This window comes from Coturnix japonica, chromosome 4 (genome assembly GCF_001577835.2).
Source record: "Coturnix japonica isolate 7356 chromosome 4, Coturnix japonica 2.1, whole genome shotgun sequence".
In the NCBI taxonomy this organism is placed as follows: Eukaryota; Metazoa; Chordata; class Aves; order Galliformes; family Phasianidae; genus Coturnix; species Coturnix japonica.
In genome coordinates, this window is record NC_029519.1 from 30,538,798 (window position 1) to 30,559,232 (window position 20,435).

The following is a 20,435-nucleotide window of genomic DNA, read 5'->3' on the forward strand; positions in this document are numbered from 1 at the left end:
CACCAGCAGCCCCTCCGAAACTACGCACCGGGTGGAATGCCCCACCCCCCATCACCACATCTCTGCTCCCTGCTCGGCCACCTGCTAATTTCCTACACATCCACACGGCCCACGATGCCTCTTGCGCTCGTCCCTCTTGGCCCCACCCCCCTGGGCACACTCGCCAGGGCTGCAATTTCAGCCCCGCAGCATCCTCGACCAACACCCGCCCCAGGTCCTCCCTTTCCTCTTTCACAGTCATCCCACGCCTTCAGCCCTCCACAGCCCCTCAATGAGCCTGCTGCCATCGGGCTTCATATGGTGCGCCAACACGCCTCCCAGCAACCCCGCAGCAACCTTTGGCCCTTGGTCTGAACGCCTCAATCCCGCTTAACCTCAAGCCCAGCAATCCAAGCCGTACTCAAGACCCTCCTTGAGGGCCTCCCTCACCCCTCAGGCAGATCACACCAAACCTCCCCAGACGTTGGTGTCATCTCAGCTGTTCCCTGAATGGACAGCTTTGTGATGCTGGTTCCCCCAAAACCGTGAGGGGTTTTGAACACCAGTGCTGCTCCAGCCCACCTGCCTTCCGTAGAGCCGTAGTACCATTACAGGCAAGGTTTAAAAAGATGCCAGCCAACCATAAACACCCAACCTCCATCATTTTCCTTCTCTGCTGGTGTGTGCATGTGTTTGCAATTACACTGCTATGCATCCGAACTGGGGATAAAAAATGGCTCTTGGTCGTAATTTAGAGGACAGTATTCAAAAGGATGAAAACACTAGGCTGCAAAACGAGCCAAACAGCTAATGGCTGCAGGCAACTGGCTAAGTTTCTTAATCTTGGCAAGTGGCAGAGGGGAAAGGCACCTATCTTCCCGAAAGCCGCTCCCACAAAATGTGTATTGGCGGAAAAATAAAAGATAAAACAAAATCAAATAAAACTAAAAAGAAGAAGAAAGAAAGGAAGGAGAAAGGAAGGAGAGGAGAGGAAGCCGAAGGAAGGAAAGGAAGGCAAAGGAAGGAAGGAAGAGACGGAGGAAGGGACGGGAGAGGCACAGGAAGGAAGGAAGGAAGGCTGGAAGGAGAAGGAAGGAAGGGAAGAAGGAGGCACGGACGCCGAAGGAAGGAAGGAAGGAAGGAAGGGAAGAAGGGAACCGGAAGGAACGGAAGGAAAGGGAAGAAAGCGAATGGAGGAAGGAAGGAAGGAAAGGGAGGGAGGCGCGGACGGGAGGAGAGGGAGGGACGGGAGCGGAGGGAGGGGAGGGGAAGGGAGGGCCCAGGAGAGAGAGGGAGAGAGGGAGAGAGGGAGAGAGGGAGAGAGGGAGAGAGGGAGAAAAAGTGAAATGACATGCTTCTGTGCACAAACACACGAAACAGCAGGAGTGTAAGCAGTCATGTAATTGCCCATGGTGAGCTACCACAGATGAGGGAAGGCATATGGTTTTGCAGTGGGACAGTGCAGGGAGGTGATCTTGGAGGGAGGGGCACGTAAAGCAACGGGACACTCCACGTTCTTTCCAGGGAAAACACAGGGCTGCCGTCTTCTGCCTTAGCCTCCCTCAGCCCTCCCACTGGGAATTTGGGTTTACTGGGCTAGCAGCAAAGGACCTGCCCCAGGTCCCCCTCCACTGCTGAAGCAGCACCCACCCATATTATCAGAGAGCTTCCCAGGCAAAGCACCAACACTTGGGTGCACCTGCCCTGCAGCCAGCCGCCTCCTGCTGGGCCTGCCACGCTGTGCTGATCACAGCAGCAGCTTGGCCTCCAGGCTGCAACCAGCACGCGTGGTGGGGACAAGCAGCAGGTGCATGCTGGGGAAGCGCTGATAAATAAGGATCTTCTCCTGCTAGGAGTCGTCATAGAGGGGGTTGTTGTAGTTCCCCCAGGAGCCGTAGTCATGGTCGTCCAGCAGCCTTCCATAGGAGGAGTGCCTGTGGGGAACATGGCGCCATGTTAGCCTGCAGAAGGTGAAATGAGTCAGGGGTGCTCATGCAGTGGGCCAAAAAGCTGTCATCAAACTCCTCAAAGCCCATATGCATCCTTCAGAGGGACAGGAAGAATGCCCAGTGCTTTGCCACTGTGCGTATGAGGACAGCATGGAGTTTGTGGCACTTGCAGTGTGGACAGCAAGGCGCTGGCTGGTGCACAGCTACGGGAGCCCTGTTTATTGTATTTTTTTAACACGCTGGCTGCTTTGGTGCTTTATTAGTTCTTTTACTGTGGGGTAAAATAAAAACAAAACACATTTGGGCCTTCACCACATTGTTTTTGAGGTATCTGTGTAGAAAGTGGTTTGCCACCAGCACACCCCACCTCAACCAACCACCTACAGAACACGCCAGAAATAGCACTGGGAAAGGCTCATCACCTCCACAGGACCACCTGGGAGGGAGAATGAGCCCCTGCCATGTTTTGGGGCACACCTGGCAGTAAACAGGAAGGTTGGAATTAGGATAGGTTTAAGCCATTCTGCAATCCCATGATTAACATGAGACTTCTGCTCATCTAGATCTTGTTAGGCCACACTGCTGCTTACTGCCACAGGCACAGCAAGGCGCAAGCCAACAGCTTGCCCTGGGGAAAACTGCTGTTTATGGCTGCTGGCTGAGCAGCATCTCTGGCATTTGAGCAAGGCTTTTGTAAAGCAACAAAGAAAGCCCTGGCTTTCAATAGAGACATGATGCAAAAGACTGGGACTCAAGGCCCTGCAGAGGGCCAGCCTTACCTGATCTTGAGGTACGCTGCCGCCCCAAAGACCAGCACCACCACCACGATGACCGTCACGGTTATGGCCACGATGCTGCCTGCAGGGAGCACCAGAAAGAGCAGCACTCAGCTCCTGGTGCCAGTGCCAGATACATGTCCTGAACTTCAATCCCTGCAATTCTCCCCAAAAAATCCCTTATGGAGGCTGCTGGGCCCCTTCCCTTAACACGGGGCAGATGGGTTTGGGATAAAACAATGGTCATTTTTCCACTACTGCAGACCTGGAAGCCCCAGAGCTACCATCTATTTCTTAACCAGAAGCTTTAAAATCATCTCAGTCTGTTCTTTGGTAAAAAGGTTTTGGGGGGTCCAGCAGCCCCCAGCAGAGGAGCCTGCAAAATCCAGCCCTTGGAGCTGGACCTTTAAAGGCACAGTCCAGCCTAAGTCATTCTACGAAATCTGGGCATTCTCCTCAGTGTTCCTGCCAGCATTAGGCAGCACTAAGTGCCAAACCAGGGCTGGAAGCCATGCAAGGCTGAGGCTCCAGCCACCTCCACCTTCTAGCCCTTTAACCCTTCTGGGCTCGCAAAGGACAGGTCAAAGCTAGCTTCATGCTGTCTGCAGAAGGGAGAGAAGAAATGTACATCTTCTCATCTCAAGTCACAGTCAAGAGGCTTCCTTCCTTTCCTCCTTGAATTTTTCAAGTAATCTCTGCAGCTAAGGGTTTTATTCACATCTGAGTGCTTGAGTGTGGGTATCCACAAACCCTTGCCTTTACAGATGACACAGGCTCCCCGAGGAAGCACATCAGGAGAGCTCAGCTTTGCTTGCAAAACACAGTGAATGTGAAAATAAGTGAAAAATTACTGGGGAAAAAAAATGTAGCTGGCAAGGGCAGGAAGAAGTTAGATACATATTGTGTGTGCACAGAGAGGGGTGCTGCTCACCTGCACTCAAGGCATGTGGGACCTCTTCTATGGTGACACCAGTCGAGGGAGTGCTTTTGCCTTCTTCAGCCATGCCTTTGGTGGGGCTGGCCACAGTCTCTGAGGGGGATGTTGGCTCCATGGCCAGGCTTGACACAGCCATTGTCCCTGGGGAAGGGACATCCTTCATCAGTGCCGATGGCTGGGTGGAGATGGCTGGTGAGAGCAATGCTGTCCCAGGGGATGAGTGCAGGGTGCTGCTGTCAGGGGAGGAAGAGGAGAAGGATGCAGGTGTGCCCACAGGGCTGGGATTTGTCCCCAAATCTGTCGTGCCTCTCGCCAGGCTGGAATGTGCTGTCCAAGGACTCAAGACCGTCTCCAGGGTTGGTGGCACCGAACTGGGGGCCACTGATAGGCTGTCTGCTGCAGTGACAGTGTTTGTGGGGGTGGAGGCAGTGGACAGAATGGCCGTGGTGCTCTCATTGCGGCCACCCACCTCAGGGGACACTCCATTACTGGTGGGTCCCTCAGCGGTCAGAGGTGTAGACTGATGGGGAGCTGCTGTGGGGACAGACGTGCCCCCTGAGCCTGGCCCTGCTGATGTCCCCACCACTGGGAAGGGAGCAAGGGACAGTGCTACAGGGTCATCACCAAGTCCTGGCAGGGAGAAAAATAAGCATTAGTAACTAGGAAACCTTTGTGAGGTCTCTGTGGCCATCACAACAATGGTAATGGGAACTTCCTTCTCCACAGCTCCTAGAAACACAAAGCCAGCCAAAATCTCCATCTAGAAGAAAATGGTGGAAAGGAGGGTATTCTTCCTGCTCCCGTTGCCAGGCAGTGGGTTAGAGGACCTCAGCACTCTGGGAACCCACATCCCACATATCCCAGCCCATTTCCCTTCAGGACTCAGCTCCTATCCCAGCCTGGCACCCCTGTCCCCAACACCCCTCAGAGCAGGCAGCAGCAAGGTCCACACAGCTGGGAACTGTGACACAGGATGCCTCTTTCTTCCCTCAGTTTTCTTGTGCATTCATTCATTCATCTCCATTTCTTAACATAAAGATGAGTCATTCTTTCCCCTGTCCCCACCAGTGGCTGCTCTTTTTTTTCTTCCTCTCTTCTCTGTTCTCCACAGGGCCGAGCTCAGCTCTGAGCCACCACTAGCAGCTCCATGGGCACAGCCAGACTGGAGGAAGAGTGTGCCAGCAGCAAGTGACATCAGGGGGAATTTTTATTCCCATGCTCTCACTTACATATAACCCCACAGCATCCTAGCATGGGTCTACATGAGAACTGAGGACAAAAATCTCAGAACAATACTGATTTTTGTTGCCATCCAGAAGGCCAGTTCCCCCAAAGCCCCTTGCTGGTGGCACCAGGAGAGCTGGCTCCAAACCCCAGGTGCCCCCAGCCACAGCCCTGAAGAAGGCAGCCACCCATTCCCATGGCCCACAGCAGGAGGCACCCAAAGTTCTCAGCTGGGTTCACCAGGAGCACTGGGCAACACCTTTCCCAAGCAACAAGTGCTGCCCAGGCAGCTGGGAGGATTCAGTGCTGCAATCTGCATCACCACCAAGGCAGCTTCCCTGTCAGCAAGCACTGGTAATTCCAAAACACAATCACAGCAGCAGGCACATAAGCCTCTGCAAAGGAAGGTGTAGAACACACATCCACCATTTTAAGAACTCTGCACCAGTGGTGGCCAAACTAGGGCAGAAAGTAATTGCCAGGTGGTGGCTGAGGACATGGACATACTGACAACCTGAATCAAGCACCCTCCAGCCCTGGGCTTCTTGAGATCAGGGCTGGGGCTGTACCTCAATTGCTTTGAAGTAATGCTTCCCACATATTTACTGGAGCACGTCAGCCGGATGCAACAGGACCAGCAGGTTAAAGGCTGCCACCCCAGCTTCTCACAGGAAGCTCCAACAAGACCCTCAGTGGGCTGGTGGCACCCTGAGCACTCTGTTAGCTCTGTGAGGTAAATGCTCTGCCTTTCATGGAAAGGAGCAGCTTGCTGTCTCCCTGGTCCCCTTGCTTCTTGCCTGAAGCCTCACTCCGAATACCAGCCAGATCTGTACTAAGGAGGCAATACTGTGAGGTAGTGTTTGCAGAATTACCCCCTGCTCTTGAAGAAAGCCATCCCACACTGAATGGCAGGGATGGATGGGCTCTCTTGCAGGAGCAGCAGCCTGCTCCTGTTAACAACCAAGAAGGAGACCTGCTATGGGACAGCTTCCCTTTCAGTCCCCATGGATTCAGAAATTCAAAACACATCCTCACCCCTGCTTGGTTTGGGGTTTGGTTTACCCAGTGTCTTATGTGTCCTTTGGGCCAGCAGCACCACCATGGTCTGCCTGAACGTCTGGGGCAAACTAGAAGGGATCCTGCAGAGCTGGCAGTGCTGCTGGCTGGGATGAGTCAGAAAGTTTCTGATAATATCTACATGGCACGAGTGCAGCTGGCCGCACAGCCAGGTCTGAGCGCATGCCTCAACTGGGCACTCATCCCCATCAGTCACAGGTCACAGGCATTGCCCAGGAGAGCTGAAAACAGCTCTGTGCTCTAGGGATCCCACTGGCAACCTCAGGTTCTTCCCAATAAGCCACCGCATCCCACAGGACAGCCCATCCTCCTGGTGCTGGGCGGCATGCAGCAAGCCAGATCCTCTACAAGCACATCTGAAAAGGTGAAGAAATGCTGAGGTGGTGGTTCCCTTGTTTGCTCAGCACCTGGGATGCGACTGTGAGCAGTAGCCAGAAGAGTGAACTGGAATAAAGGATTAAAAAAACACCAAAAATCTTTCCTTCAAAGCACATGACTTCAGAGGCAGGCAGGGGTTGTCAAAGCAACTGAAGGACATCAGTTATCAAAGGATACCACGCATAGCTCAACTCTGAGGAATTTGCCCATCTAATTCCCTTATGGCAGCAACTGCCCTGCAGGAATCTGGATGGGAACAGAACAGGATGGGAAGCACCAGGTAGCCATGCACAAGCAGTGGCTTGGCACAGCACCCTGCACCACCCACCTTCCAGCCCCACATGAGCTCTAAGTGGCCACTGGCGTGAGTCGTCCTCTTGGAGAAGATGGGAAATCCCTCTAACATGAATGCTTACATTTTCAAGAGCATTAATAACAGTCACCTGGGAAACCCCAGGGAACACCACTGAGTGTGTGGATTGATTCCTATTGGCATGCTGCTGGCCCGGTTAGTCCATGGCAAGCAGAGGTGATGTCTCACCCTCACACAAGCTAAGCTCTGCTTTAGCAGCACATACCTAGCCTGGGCTGGGAGCCTCATTAGCAGCGCATTGCTCATCAGCACTCAGAGCAGGCTGTTACTCCAGCTGAGAGGCAACGTGAAAACAAGACAGCTCCAGCCCTAGAAAAATGAAATTGGACACGACAGCTGTGCCACAGCAAGCTGGCACCCAGCAAGAGGTGGAGATGGTGCTCTCAACCAGCTTCCATTTGACATGCTGCACCTGATACAGCCACCAGAAGGTCCAACTGACCTAACCCACATGGGGAATGCAGCTCTCACCCCACATTAACACAAACCCATGGGGGGATGCTCCCCAGCCATCACGTTTTGCTGCGTGCCTGCCTCAGGAGGCCAGTGGTACCACTTTGGGGAATAGCATGGCTGTTTCTTTCTCTTCTTTCCCAGCAGCTTATCTTGGCTACAACAGCTTCCACACTTAATCCAAACACCCTTTCTGAAAGATGGGAATGCAGCAAAGAGCAGTGAATAAGTTCACCCAGGAGAGAGCTCTCTTGGCTGCCCAGAGCACACCTATTCCATGCAGCAAAGCTAGGTGCCACTTCCCATCCCAGCACCAGCTATGGGGCAGGTACAAATAGAAGCACATGGGTAAGACACAGCATCAGGTTTTTTCGCTTCTACATCAATGTTTTCTTTTTGTAAGCAAAAATTAAGGGCAATCTCAACATCTGCCCACAGGATCTCCCAGGGGCAGATGCTGCTCCATCCCCATGCACCACAGAGTGCTGGGGGCTACGAGCAGAGTGAGGCCCTATTACAAAAGCTGCTGGCTGCAGCTGCTGGTGCTGCTGAGAGTAAATGGAGAGCTTTATGGGTGATAAATTATAAATGCTGGCAGTGTTATGTGAAAATACATAGCTTGGGATGGTTTATTCATGCAGTCTGTTTGGAGAAGCAGCTGACCCTTCTGAACCAGGAGCACTTGCTCTGGATGGGGAGTTCAGTGGTTCCTTACCCACAGATGCACGCTATGCAAGCTCTCAGCGGGAAGCAGTAGAGTGACCCCTGACTCCCCTGCTCCTGCAGCACGCAGTGCTTTATTGCTGTGTGGAGCAGTAAAACAGTATATATTTAAATATAGGGCAAGGGTTTCCTGCTTGTAACCTTGTTAGTTAAGCCTTCACCTCTGTGGCCAGTGCTTTCCTGTACTGTACTGCTGCTCCTTCTCCTTTTCTGCTGTCCCTTCTCCTTGCTTGTGCTCAGCTTACGGTGCTTCTGCTTTCCAGCCTGACGCTGGCAGCCTGCAGCTGCGATGCAGAGCTCCCTGCTATGAGCACATGCAGGCAGCGCTGGGTTCTCTGCCTAGATTGCTGCTTTTTCTGAGCGCACTAGGAGCTGGGCAGCCTCACCTCCTGCTGCACAGCTAGGTCATGCTGACAGCCACACAACATCTGGGGAGGGCAGCGAGGGGAGGAGAAAGACAGGGTCCAATGCAAATGCAGTACCAAAGCTTTCAGTGAAAAAAAAGAATCCCTGGCACTCAGATCACATGTACCCTCGGTCGCTTTGACTTAATGGCTAGCTGGGCTGGCTTCCTGCATGGTCATTAAATGGGTTAAGCCTAATTGCTCCCAAGCCTGAAGCTTTCTGTAGTTCAAAGAAACAGGCACGCAATGGAAACAAACATGATGTCTGCGTCCATCACCTGCTCTCCTGTGTCTGTCCCCTTGGGAGAGGCTGTCCCAGGTGTCCCCCTGCCTGCCTGGGGACAAAGCCACAGGGGTCTTGGTGCAGAGCACTCACTGAGGGGATATTTCCAGCCCAGGGAGCAGCAGCTGCCTTCCTGTGGGCAGCCCAAGGAGTGGAGAGGATGGAGGGATCCTCTGGCTCTGGTTGGTCCCTGTCACCCTGTGACAATGAGGGGATGTGTCTTTTGTTATGGGCGCTGTCATGGAGGAGCACCAGCTGTGGGACAGATTCCCCCAGAAGGATCAGAGCGACTGCAGAACTTTGCTTTGTGTCTTGCTGATCCTGAGCTGTGACAAAGATAAAAGGTGCTGAGATGGGTCTGACAGGGCTTTGGTCCGGTGTCCCACAGCAAGGCTGGGAGCAGATGAATCTGCCTTCTGAGTACAGGAATGGTCAAAACTTCCTCCTCCTTTTCTCAAACGCAGTGTGAGATGCTATTATCTCATTAGAGGGGCAGGAAAAAGCCTGGTGATATTTGGTACTTGCCAAGCTGCCTTCTCTCCCAAAGAATGAGCTCAGAGCATATTTAAATAATAATTTGTACAGTTGGCTGGGTTGTTTTTGTTTTAAAGGTGGAAAAGTTTTGGGTTTTGTTTTTGTTTTTCTTGTAAATAACATTTCAGTGCAGAAAATAGTACATATATAAATATATAACATATGTATATGTAAGATTCATGCCCGTGTGGAAGCACCCCAAGAGGCACGGAGTTGGCAATTTCCCAGTGGTCTTCCACAGGGTCCCAGCGATGCTGCCAGGGGATGCCCTAAGAACCGTGCTGGCTCGGCTCGGGCACTGGGAACAACTCGTCCCCAGCCTCAGCATGGTCAGCAGGCGCAGGTGGGACGCTCGGCTGGAGATGTCCCAGGAACAGCCGACCCGCTCCGGACCGTCTGGTCCCCGAATGGCTGAGCGCTCCCGCACCTCACCAAGCCGGGCACTGCTCGGTGCCGCCGTGCCACGCACAGCTCGGCGTTAAATGCTTCCTCATCCAACGCGTTTATCCCCGCGCGGGGCTCGCCCCTTCGCCAGGCTCTTTCCCCCTCCCCGGGCTGCCCCCAAAGCCTCCCGAAGTCCAGGGGTGCTCCCGGAGCGCGCCTCTGTGTGTACCCGCGGACACGCGTGGCTCCGGGCTGGACGCATCCCGACCGTCCCCGGGACTCCCGGCCGGGAGGGCAGCTTCCCATAGAGCCTCGGAGCGCCCCTCGCATGACAAGGGCGAGCAGCGCGGTGTCCCCCCGCGTTCCCCTCCCACGCGCGACCCCACCGCTCACCTGCGGGCAGGAGGAGGAGGAGGGCGAGGAGGAGGCGGCAGCAGCAGCCCATGGTCCCGGCGGCGCGAGCAGCCGAGGACGGAGGGAGGGAGAGACGGAGGGAGGAGGCGGGGGGAGGCATCGCCCGCCCCGCTCCCCGCCCCCCGCCCCGCTCGCCGCCCGCAGCGGCACCGAGAGCGCAGCGGCACCTGCTGGCACCGGCACCGCGCAGCCACCGCTCCCCCCCTTCGGCATCGCGCTGGCTGCAAACGCCACGCGGAGACCGTGAGAAGCCTCGGAGCCCTCGCTGGGCACCGTCCTCTGGCTCCAGCTGCCGTCTGCACGGCCACTAACTCCTGCTCTCATCGGCACCGGCCGCTTCTGCGTGGCCACCTCACCTGGTCTTATTGGAGTGGGTTTCCCCCGCCTAGTTAGTTGGCACGGTCATTGGCAACAAATTCTTCAGCACGTTTGATGCTTAAGAGGTTCTCTGACGTTTTGTTTGAGGGATTCACCCGCCATCGGCTTCTCCTGACCTCCTGCACCCTCTCAGCTGGAAACTCTTCCATCTGTGCGGGCAGAAGGGTAGCACTGAGATGCAGGCAGCCGTCATAGCAGTGCCACCAGCGAGGAAGGGGGCTGGGATCTAAAGAGGGGAAATCCAAAATGTTGAGGAGAAAGAGGATGCTCCAGGGGAAAAGAACACGGTGAGCTGGCTAAGCAGGAAGCACTGCTGAGTGAGGGGGGCTCTAGAAGTAGCAGTACGCAAAAGGGGGATGGTGGAAAGAGCCGAGCAGCTCGGCCCTCGGGTGGTGCGGCACGGTCAGATATCCGAGAGCCGAGCCTGGGAGACTGCAGGAACTACGGCATGTGGTAAATATAGGATATCCGAACTGCTGCGCTGCAAACAGACAGATAGGGTTCCCTAACGGAAGAGGGTGCGCACACCCCCGTTGCCCGGGGGCCCACACAGCCCGTGCAGAGGGACCCGGTTCGAGGCACACGCGGGCCAGCAGGGCCGCCCACCGGCCGGGCGTGTGCGGGAGCGGAGCCTCGGCGGGCGGCCAAGCGGGGCGGCTGCCAGCGCCGCGTTCACAGCCGCCATCCCGCGGCGTGAGGTCACCGCTTTCTTTCCAGTCCGTCATTCCTCCCCCTGAGCTCATGCGGGCGCGGACGAGCCGGGAGGCCGCCCCGGGGATGTGCCACCCTCTTGGCACCCGCAACCCCGCACGGCAGCCCGGGGCTCCGCGTGAGGGTGTTCGGGCGGGCGCGAGCGAACCCCCGTCCCGCAGCGCTCGGGCCGATCCGCCCGGGGTGAGAGCGAGGAGATCCGCTCCGGGGGTCCCACCGCAGGTTTCCGCGCCGCTGGGGGGAGAGGGAGGAGAAGGAGGAGACAGAGCCGCCCCCGCCCCGCCCCGTCCCGTCCCGCCCCGCCGCAGCCACCGGGCACCGGGCACCGGGCAGGCGGAGGCTGCGGCGCTCATGGAAACGGCGGCGGTCCCGGTCCCGGGCGGCGGTCCCGGCCCCCTGCTGCTGTGCCTGGCCCTCGCCTCCGGTAAGCGGCGGCACCGCGGCCGCGCGGGGGAGTCCGTCCCAGCACGGGGCTCGCACGGTCCTGGAGCGATCGCGCCCCGTGCTCCCCGTCCCGTCCTGCCCTGGCCCATCCCGTCCTTCCCGGCTCCTACCTGGTGCCATCCCCGTGCCCCGCATGCCGTGCCCCGCGTGCCCTCCTCGGTCCTGTCCCGGTGCTCCCCGTGCTGTGTCCGTCGGGTTGATACCTTGAAGTGGGGATGGGATGCTTCTGGCATCTGGCAGCAGGACCCTGCCTGCGAGCAGCCTCAGTGCTGATGGACGTCTGGGTGCGTGGACATGTGCACACGTGGACACGTATTTTGCTGTCCTAAGCAGCGCCAGCAATAGAGGATACAAGGCAGCGAGTGCCTGCCCCTGTGGTGCCTGCATCGGAACAGAAGTGCCCCTCCAGCACTAAATGAGGAGGCGTCCTACCCCAGAGCCTCTCTTATGAAGTCATTTGGTTTGGCTGCCTTCAGGAGCAGCTCAGCCCCGCTGCCATCCATCACCCCCACCTACTGGGTGGCTTTCGGGCAGCAGGCAGCCCCGTGGGACCCAGATGTGCCCTCTGTCACGAGCAGCCCTGGGCTCGGCCCTTTGGCGGGGCTGCGTTGTGCTCACCACACCAACACCAGGTGCCCACACCCACGCAGGGGAATGGTGCCTGACCTGTTCTGGGGCTGCGGTGCCCAGCACAGGAAGATGAGGGCTGTGGGATCCAGCCTTGGAAAGACATCTGTGCTGGGTGGGCTGAGAGCTGACTGCCAGAGACCCCACAGTGCTGCCATTACCCACACCATCCCCATGCCACCACCCTGTTGAGGGGAGGCTGCCTGAAGGAGTCTTACAGAAGGAGGGCAGCTGTTTGCCGTAAGGGTGGGGAAGCTGCCCTGCTGGGGTCTTCCCGTGCTGGGGTGAAGTCAGCCTGCAGCTGGTGCTGGGGGGGGCAGCCGGGCCTCAGCTCTCATGCTGGAGACTGCACCCAAGCTTATTGGCTCTCAGTCACACGACGTGTGCAGTTACAGCCACGCTGCCTATATATAGTCTGGAGGGACATGGGTGCCAGGAAAGACTCTGCTGCTGGCTGGGGGACTCAGGAGGCTGACCACTTAGTCCCTCTGCCATTACCATGGGGCCCTGGCAGGCAGGCCAGGTGGCCAAGCAGCACAGCACACCCGCCCACTCCTCGCCACATGATGAGGATGTGCCCCTGGTGACATGCTGCCCTGCCGAGCACCTGCCCCACCAGTGGGACCTGTCCTGTGGGAAGTAGCGCTGTGCTGGGTCATCCCTGGTACACCAAGATCTGGTTACTGCACCACCGTGCAAACCTCCCTAAGGCTGGGCCAGGGAAGCTGTCCCTTTCCCATCTGAACCCATGAAATGACACAGCTGGGGTGAGTGCCTGGGTTTGCCCCATGATGGGTTTCCCCTGTAGCAGCAGCAGGGATGTCACAGCACCTGGTGCTGGTGTGGTGACATCTGAAGCCACCAGGGCTGGTTTGCAAATCAGCTACCTCGTCCCACTGCCAGCAGTTTTTGGACACCCAGGCTCTGCCAAAGGGGCTACCTGGGGCTCTGCCAGCCATCCTCATGTCCCCCAAACCCTTCCCATTGTCTCCTACCCCTCTGGGCACCCCAGGTCGCACCACCGCATGGGCAGCATGCAGGCTGCAGCGGGCCCTGGCTGGGTGCCCGCAGGTGGGCAGCGGCATCCCTCCCTCCACACCTGGAGAAAAGCTGATGCCGGTGAGGCAAAGGGGCCCCTCCCCGTGGCTGCCAGCCCCCCCGTCCCTGCTCAGCCACTCTCCTTCATTCCAGGCCTGGCACTTTTCAGCTGCGTGGGTGCCGATGCCAACGTGACCGAGGGGCTGCCCTGCGAGGGCTGTGCAGGTGAGGAGGGGTGGGAACGGAGCGGGAAACCGCCGTGTTTTGTCTGGCACAGAGGCCAGCTGCCGCTTATCGGCACAGCGGCCAAGGCCGTGAGCCGGCAGCTCGGGGCCCCCGCTGCATCCCGTCCTGGTCCCTGCAGGTAACGTGACGCAGCTGCGGCGGCGGGGACACTTCTCGCGGTGCCCCGAGGAGTACCGGCACTACTGCGTCAAGGGGCGATGCCGCTTCCTCGTGGCCGAGGCGGCGCCGGCCTGCGTGTAAGTCACGGGCGGAGGGGACGTGCTGGCACGGGGGGACAGCGCGCTGCCGGGACGGGGCGGCGGGGGGTGCGATGCGGCGGCTTTTGGACCTGTGTTGTTTGTCCCTTGCGCTGCGGGGCAGATGCGAGCGAGGATACACGGGGGCGCGGTGTGAGCAAGTGGACATCTTCTACCTGCGAGGAGACCGGGGCCAGATCGTGGTCATCTCCCTCATCGCCGCCGTCGTCACCCTCATCGTCTTTGTCGTCTGCGTCTGTCTCTGTGCTCAGTACGTGGGGCCGGGGTGCGGCATGCGGGGTCTGAGCTGCCGGGAGGGCTGCGGGGCATCGCCGATCCGCTCATTTCTTTCATTCCCGTCCCCTCAAAAGCCACTGTCGGAAGCAGCGCAGGAAGAGGAAGGAAGAGGAGATGGAGACGCTGAACAAGAACGCGCCCTCGAGGAGCGAAGACGTGCTGGAGACGGACGTTGCGTGAAGGGGCGGGGGGCAGCGGGGACCCCTGAAGCTCCGACAGCTGCCCGCCAGGAACCTGCGGGCGGGTCCCAGCGCCGGCCGGGTGGGCGAGGGGTCGCGCTTGTCACGGTGCTAATAAAGGGGTGTGACCGAAAGCCCACGCGTGTCTGCGTGTCGCAAAGGTGCCTCCTGCCCCGCCGTGCACGCTGCCCTTTATCTTCCGTCCCAGCGCAGGGCACAGCGGGACGCCCCGCTCCCAGCGCCGCCGCACGACGGGGACTCAGCCTCGGGGCGGTGTTGTGCCGTGCAGCGCCGCCAGGGGGCGCCGTTAGGAGGCTGCGACAGCAGGGGGCGCTGCAGGGCACGGCACGGCCGGCAGGGGGCGCTGCTTCCGGCACAGCTGGCGCGGGGCGCCGGGAGGAGCGAGCGAGGGAAGGGGCGGCAGGTGTGTGGTGTTAGCGGTGCTGTGTGGGGATGGCGGTGCTGCCCCGGACCTGTCCCCACACGCGCCTCTCACAGCTCAGCCCTGGGCCGGTGGCGAGCGGCGGCTGTTGGCTGGCTGTGCAAAGTAAATCGTGCTCGAGGCCCGATGCGGCCCCGGAGCCGCTCTTCCACCCTTCGTGCCTCCTGATGGTAGCGGGGCCTGTGGAAATGGAGCAGCTCCTCGCCTTCCCTGCGGGTGGCTCTATAGCACACGGGGCCCGCCGTGCTGCAAGCCGGCAGTGCCCACAGCTGTGTCCGTGTGCTCCAGCACGGGAACCTGACTGTGCCCCCAGCTGCAGGGTTTGATTCACCCGCTGCAAACACCGCCTCGGTTCCAGCCCCGCAGCCCACTCCGTGCAGGGCACAGCACAGCCCGCAGTCAGCCCGCCACACAGCTCCCTGCGGCACCACAGCGAGCAGGGACACCTCCAGCATCAGGTAACCACAGCCTGGCACAGAATGGGCTTCGGGAAACCTGTCAGTCAATTGCTGCCATCACCAGAACATTACAGATCACAGTTATACACTGATAATTAGTTTATATGTATTAGTGAGCCTTGGATTTCTCCAGCTCATCCGCAGCTTCAGCTTATAGATGTGTCTAGCCTAGGAAGTCTCTTGTTTTTGTGCCCCCAGTTCATCTCTGGCTCATTACAACTGTAGGGGAGCTGTCAGGTCGCGGCTCAAACTGGTGGTTGAGCACCTGGCCCAGGGAGCGCAGGCAAAATGTTCGCACCCAGAAGGGTGGAGCCATCCTGGGCTCATGTAAGGGGCACCTGCTGAACAGAGGCTATCTCTTGGACTTGGGCTGCTTGCTGCAAAGGAGAGCTCTATAGCCAGAGCTCCTTTGTCATTTGCATTACGACTTAGACTTTAGACAAGGCTGTAAATCAATCACTGTTATAATCTGAATGTTAATCCAGAATGTCTTAGTTGCGTACTGCATAGATACTGACTAGTTTAATTTGTATCTGCAGACTAACTGCTTTGTCCGTCTCCAGCTCGCTGTCTGGCTCACAGGCAGCTCCAGCTTGTGGACATGCCCTGGAAGTCTCCTGGACTTCTCCAACTTCATTGTGGCTCCAGGTAACTATAGCTCTTGGTTTGTAAGACAGTCTGGGCTTTACACACAGTCACTACGCAGGCCCAGTGGTAACTATTGTGGATACTGATTAAACATCTGAATAAGAAGTTGAGCTGTAAAGCCCCGTCCCGTTCCGCTCCGCACCGTCCCAGCAGCGCAGCACCGCCCGCGGCCGGAAGGGGAACGGAGGAACAAGATGGCGGCCGCACTGCGCAGGCGCCCTGCGGTCTCAGCGCCAGCCCCTTCGTCCCCCCTCAGCCGCGTAATGGCGGCTGCGGGAAGTTCGAGTTAGGAGCCTCGTGGGTCAAACCTGCGCGGCACTTGGCCATGGTGAAACTCAGGAAGCTCATGTAGACACAGTCTGCAAGCCTGTCACCGTCCCTTTGGCATCCCCCGGTGACTCCCCGCCTTTGCCTCTTAAGGCTGAGATGATGCCCCAGCACTTGTTCCTGCCCTGCGTGGTACAGCACAGAACGGCAATTAGAACACGCGAGGCAAAGGCTTACCAGCATCACTGCATTTATTTCCCACTCTGGGTCACACCACACTGATTCCACCACTGTGTTGCTCTCCAAGCAATTGGCTGGTGTTTAGGCACTTTGTAAGGCTTGGAAAAAAAAATAAAATGATTTCCTACAAATCATGAAAAATTTTCAGAGAGAAAGAGGTGAAATTTGCTCATGTGATTAACTTGGCACAGAGGAAGTGCTGCCAGGATGCAAGGACTGGCTCCTCTGCTTCAGCTGCCAGCAGTTCATCTCCACTTCAGCGCATTGTCACCAGCTCCTCTGCTGAGGTAGGGTGGATAGCAACTGTGTTGTCAAAGTCGGCCTTGGTGGCTCCCATTTTGATGGCCACAGCAAAGCCCTGTAGCATCTCGTCACAGCCCAGGCCTTGCATGTGCAGCCCCACCACCTTCCAGGAAGAAGCAAGAAGCCAGTGTGAGGCCAGACTCACAGCCAGGAGCACACACCAGCACCACCACTGTCCCCACAGGGACAGCCAGTGGTGTTCCCTGCAGTGAGATCCCAAAAAGGGACCTGCAGCCTCCTACGTGGGGATACCATCCCCTTCTACAAACCTTCTCCTCCTTGCCAGCACACACCAGCTTCATCACACACTTCACCTTCCTCTGGGTGACTGCGTGGTACATGGGAGTGAATGATGTGGAGTAGATCTTCACATTGTCCTTCCCGTGTGCAGCAATGGCTTCATCTGTAGCAGAAGGTACTGCACATCAGTTTCCCTTAACTGTTTCCCCACACGGGCACTGATTTAACACCTACATGCCCGTCTGAAGGTCCTCCCGCCCCTACCTTCAGTGAGGCCTACAGTTCCAATGGGTGGATGGCTGAAGACGACAGTGGGGATGTTGCTGTAGTCAAGCCGGGCACATTGCTGGTTACCAAAGAGCCGAAGTGCCAGCTTTCTCCCAGCCGCAATGGCCACTAAGGAAAGGGACAGGGAACGTGAGGCACGGCTCTGCTGTGGGATGAGGGGATGGAGGGCACCAGTACATACCTGGGGTCAGGAGAGCTTTGCCACAGACGTCTCCGATGGCGTAGATCCCCTTTCTGGTGGTGTTCTGGAACTCATCCACCACCACATGGTTCTGGGCATCTACCTTCACACCCTGCCAGGGTAACACCAGCCATGTCAGCACTTAGAACCTTGTGGTCCTCATGGCATGGAGGTCCTTGCATGGATGAACTGAGTCAGGCAGTGATGTGCCAGACATTTTATGGTCCCAAACAGCACCAAGAAGCTCTGCAGCCCATGGCTGGCGATGCTTAAGGGGAAGGGGATACATTTCTATCTCACCACATGGTCCAGACACAGCTCCTCTGTGTTCGGCTCCCGCCCAATGGCCCACAGAAGGCAGTCCACGTCATGGATCACCTTCACAGCTGGCTTGTGCCCAGGCTCTGAGGATGTCACCTTCACCTCCAACAAGCCATTGGGGGATTTGGTGACAGCCTGGACCTGCGGGGACAATCAAGGGCCATGGTGGGAAGGTGCTAATAGTGTTGGTAAGCAACCACACTTGCTTGGGGTGCCACCCCATCCACCTCAGAATCATAGAATTGCTCAGGCTGGAAAAGACCTTCAAGATCATCAAATCCAACCTCATCTTGTCCCCAGCGAGAGCCCATACCTGTGTGTGCTTCCAGACATCAACTCCAATGTTCTCCAGCTCCTGTGTGCAGTTTGTGCTGATCAGCGAGTCAAACGTCCTCAGGACCTATGCAGGGACCATGCAGCCCTCTGAGATGACAGCCCACACACGAGGATGCTTGATGGCCCTATCCACCTCCATCTCCCTTCTGCCCGTTTTCCTGCCCCACCCTTGACGCTTCTGCTTCATGGTAAAGTGTTTTTTTTTTTAAGGTAAAGCGTTTCTTTGTTTTTTTAATCTTCCTTAGTTTGCTTTCCTCAAGCTATGACTCAGCACGAAGCTGAAGGAAAAAGGTCCCATGGCACGCAGTGCTACAGAAAAGCTCTGCATGCTCTCCAGCTGCAGGGATGGGCTCAGCAGCGTGCCTCTGCTCTGCCTCCACCCACAGCTTCCCTGCCTGCCCTGCCAGAGACCTGTGAGCAGTTGGGCTGTGGCTGCAATGGGAGGCACTGTGGGGCCGGCCAGCAGCAGTACCTTGTCCCGACGGATAAGCAAGGAGGACTTGGAGCCCAGTGTGGAGAGGATCCCCGCGATCTCCACTGCAATGTACCCTGCACCAACGACCACGCTGCGCCTGCAGAGAAGCAAGAATGCCACGTGTACATATTGGGAGCCTGACAAGCACCAGAAGCCTGGCAGCTTCTCCTGGGCCCAAACCAAGTAGTTCATCTTGGGTGCCACCACAGCGGGAGCCCTGCAGAACAGCCTATGGCACCTCCCAGGGCAGGGCTGAGAACAGCAAGGTGATCAGCCAGAGCCACTCAGAAGCCACCAAGCTCTGGGATTCACCTCTCCACTGCATCACCGGGATGGGAGATATCCCACTGTACCTGGGAAGTTCCTCCAGGTCAAAGAATCCATCGCTGGTTATACCGAGGCTGGCACCTGCAAAGCAACAGGTTGATTTTAGCATGGATAACAGCAGGAAGCTTCCTGCCGCCGCGTGACTTGCCCCCTGCTTGCTCTATGCGGGTTCTCACCGGGAACTTCACAGTCAGGAGGCACCGCTGGGCGCCCACCAGTCGCAACGAGGATGTGAGGAGCCGTGTACTTCTTCCCATTGACCTCGATGGTGGGCTCCGGGTCGGAGGTGAACTTGCCGTAGCCACGGATGATGTCAATGCGAGCCTGTGGAGCAACAGCAGGGAGCCCAGGTACTGCATCAGTGCAGATGAACACAGGAAATAGACAGAAAGGCCTGCTTCCACGGCAGGCTCAGGGAATAAAAGCATCCACACCTTGGTTACGTTATTTTCATAGATCTCATTCAGGCGTCTCACATAAGCATCGCGCTTCTCCTTAATGGTTCTGGAAGAAGATGGAAGTTCATTGTCATTGCCGGCTAACGAAGCTACAGAGCTCAGCTGAAATACTCTCAGCACACGGCAAAGGAGATCCAAACTAAAATGGGTGTGAGTTGCACCGCAGGCAGGTGCCTTCCCCATGGGGCTGGCACCCAGCACCGCCCAGCCCGCTCCTCACCTCCAGTTAAACCTGACGCCAGGTATCTCGAAGCCATAGTCGGGATGGTCGTGGATGAGCTCTGCGTGCATGGCGGCGTTCCACATCACCTGCTCGCACAGAGCACGGCGCACTCAGTGCCCCGGTGCGGCAGGCTGCAGGATGAGCCCTTACACACAGTGGGCTCTTGTGGTTTAGGGAGAACTGCAAAGGCCGCGGGGACCCCGAGCTCTGCCGCGCTGAGCACCCACACACTGCGCGGCCGTGACCCCCCTTGGTGTGCGAGGCCATCCAGGCGGCTCCACCAGCTGACAGCACCGGGATGGCAGCTTGGCTGCGTGCAGGCCGCCCTTCCCGAGGCCGCCCCTGTGCCTGGGGCAGCCCGCGGGACGGGGAGCTGTGTGCCCCACGGAGGTGCGGTTGCGCCATGCTCTGCTTCCTCCCCGCTTCCTCCCCGCAGGCCGTGCCCTGACCTCAGCGCAGCTCCTGCCCGTCGCTCGGGGCCAAGCCCACGGCGTCGGACTCTGCGCCGGGGCTGGAACTGACCCGGGACAGCACGTTGCGAACGACAAAAAAAAGCACACTCACTTTTTTTGGCACGCACCCAACGTTGACCTATGGGGGAAGAAGAGCGAGCTGTGAGCGTAACGCGGATAAGGGGACAAGGGGACAAGGGGATGCTCCGGCAGCGCTGCACGCCGCGTCCCATTGCCCGGAGCCGGCGGCGCGGGCAGCCCGGTGCCCGGCACAGCCCATGCGGGGGGTGCCGCGTCCCTCGCGCCGTGTCCCAGCTCCGCTTCCTCGGTGCTGAGCGCGGCAGGTCGGCGGTGCTCCCGGTCCGCGGGGCAGGATCCGCCGAGCGCTCCGTCTGCGGCCGCGTTCTGGCACCGTGGGTCGGGCGGCCGCTGGGCGAAGGGAAGCGCACGGCCGCCGCTCGTCCGCAGCGAGGCGCTGGGCTGCAGAGCCGTTTCGCCGCCCGCCGCCGCAGCTCTCCCCGCCGCCCGCGTCCCGCCGCCCCGGCCCGACTCACGCAGGTGCCGCCGAGGCGCCGCGGCTCCACCAGTGCGACGCGGGCCCCCATCTCTGCCGCCCGGCGCGCCCCCGCCAGCCCGCCGGACCCGCCGCCCAGCACCAGCAGCTCGTACGCGGCCGCCGCCATGGCTCAGCCCCAGCCCGCCCGGCACCGCCCCGGCCCGCCCCCGAGAGCG

General features: G+C 58.2%; 3 protein-coding genes and 1 long non-coding RNA gene across 4 annotated transcripts in view; 2 read left to right on the forward strand and 2 right to left on the reverse strand.

Annotated features, from left to right (window-relative positions):
• Positions 1-1,365: 1,365 nt before the first annotated feature.
• On the reverse strand, positions 1,366-10,003 carry PARM1 (prostate androgen-regulated mucin-like protein 1). Its single transcript, XM_015861243.1, has 4 exons — positions 9,868-10,003; positions 3,636-4,271; positions 2,708-2,786; positions 1,366-1,913 (listed from the first exon to the last, which is right to left on the reverse strand). Exons 1-4 carry the CDS (start codon positions 9,986-9,988, stop codon positions 1,829-1,831), a joined length of 921 nt encoding a protein of 306 aa, XP_015716729.1. The 5' UTR covers positions 9,989-10,003; the 3' UTR covers positions 1,366-1,828.
• Positions 10,004-10,086: 83 nt separating this feature from the next.
• BTC (betacellulin) lies at positions 10,087-14,167 on the forward strand. The gene is made up of 5 exons (XM_015861244.2): positions 10,087-11,401; positions 13,240-13,311; positions 13,451-13,568; positions 13,693-13,839; positions 13,940-14,167. Exons 1-5 carry the CDS (start codon positions 11,008-11,010, stop codon positions 14,043-14,045), a joined length of 837 nt encoding a protein of 278 aa, XP_015716730.1. The 5' UTR covers positions 10,087-11,007; the 3' UTR covers positions 14,046-14,167.
• Positions 14,168-15,059: 892 nt separating this feature from the next.
• Positions 15,060-20,435, forward strand: part of LOC107313203 — a 28,177-nt gene continuing 22,801 nt past the window's right edge. Inside the window, exon 1 of the long non-coding RNA XR_001554863.2 lies at positions 15,060-15,592. This is a non-coding gene — a long non-coding RNA (uncharacterized LOC107313203). The remainder of the gene's footprint in view (positions 15,593-20,435) is intronic.
• GSR (glutathione-disulfide reductase) lies at positions 16,093-20,401 on the reverse strand. Its single transcript, XM_015861236.1, has 13 exons — positions 20,258-20,401; positions 19,816-19,842; positions 19,249-19,337; positions 19,005-19,074; positions 18,747-18,894; positions 18,597-18,651; positions 18,241-18,340; positions 17,746-17,832; positions 17,412-17,573; positions 17,112-17,223; positions 16,907-17,038; positions 16,672-16,805; positions 16,093-16,505 (listed from the first exon to the last, which is right to left on the reverse strand). The coding sequence occupies exons 1-13, from the start codon at positions 20,384-20,386 to the stop codon at positions 16,356-16,358; spliced, it is 1,395 nt and encodes a 464-aa protein (XP_015716722.1). The 5' UTR covers positions 20,387-20,401; the 3' UTR covers positions 16,093-16,355.

Excerpts from the sequence above, each read along its gene's own strand:
- PARM1 (XM_015861243.1), bottom strand. The coding sequence starts at position 9,988 with ATGCCTCCCCCCGCCTCCTCCCTCCGTCTCTCCCTCCCTCCGTCCTCG. Across the intron at positions 4,272-9,867 it reads CCTCCTCCTCCTGCCCGCAG|GACTTGGTGATGACCCTGTA; the intron begins GTGAGCGGTGGG and ends TCTCCCTGCCAG. Across the intron at positions 1,914-2,707 it reads GCAGCGTACCTCAAGATCAG|GCACTCCTCCTATGGAAGGC; the intron begins GTAAGGCTGGCC and ends TGTTCCCCACAG.
- GSR (XM_015861236.1), bottom strand. The coding sequence starts at position 20,386 with ATGGCGGCGGCCGCGTACGAGCTGCTGGTGCTGGGCGGCGGGTCCGGC. Across the intron at positions 17,574-17,745 it reads ATGTCTGGAAGCACACACAG|GTCCAGGCTGTCACCAAATC; the intron begins GTATGGGCTCTC and ends TTGTCCCCGCAG. Across the intron at positions 17,039-17,111 it reads CAAAGCTCTCCTGACCCCAG|TGGCCATTGCGGCTGGGAGA; the intron begins GTATGTACTGGT and ends CCCTTTCCTTAG.
- BTC (XM_015861244.2), top strand. The coding sequence starts at position 11,008 with ATGCGGGCGCGGACGAGCCGGGAGGCCGCCCCGGGGATGTGCCACCCT. Across the intron at positions 11,402-13,239 it reads GTGCCTGGCCCTCGCCTCCG|GCCTGGCACTTTTCAGCTGC; the intron begins GTAAGCGGCGGC and ends CCTTCATTCCAG. Across the intron at positions 13,840-13,939 it reads TGCGTCTGTCTCTGTGCTCA|CCACTGTCGGAAGCAGCGCA; the intron begins GTACGTGGGGCC and ends TCCCCTCAAAAG.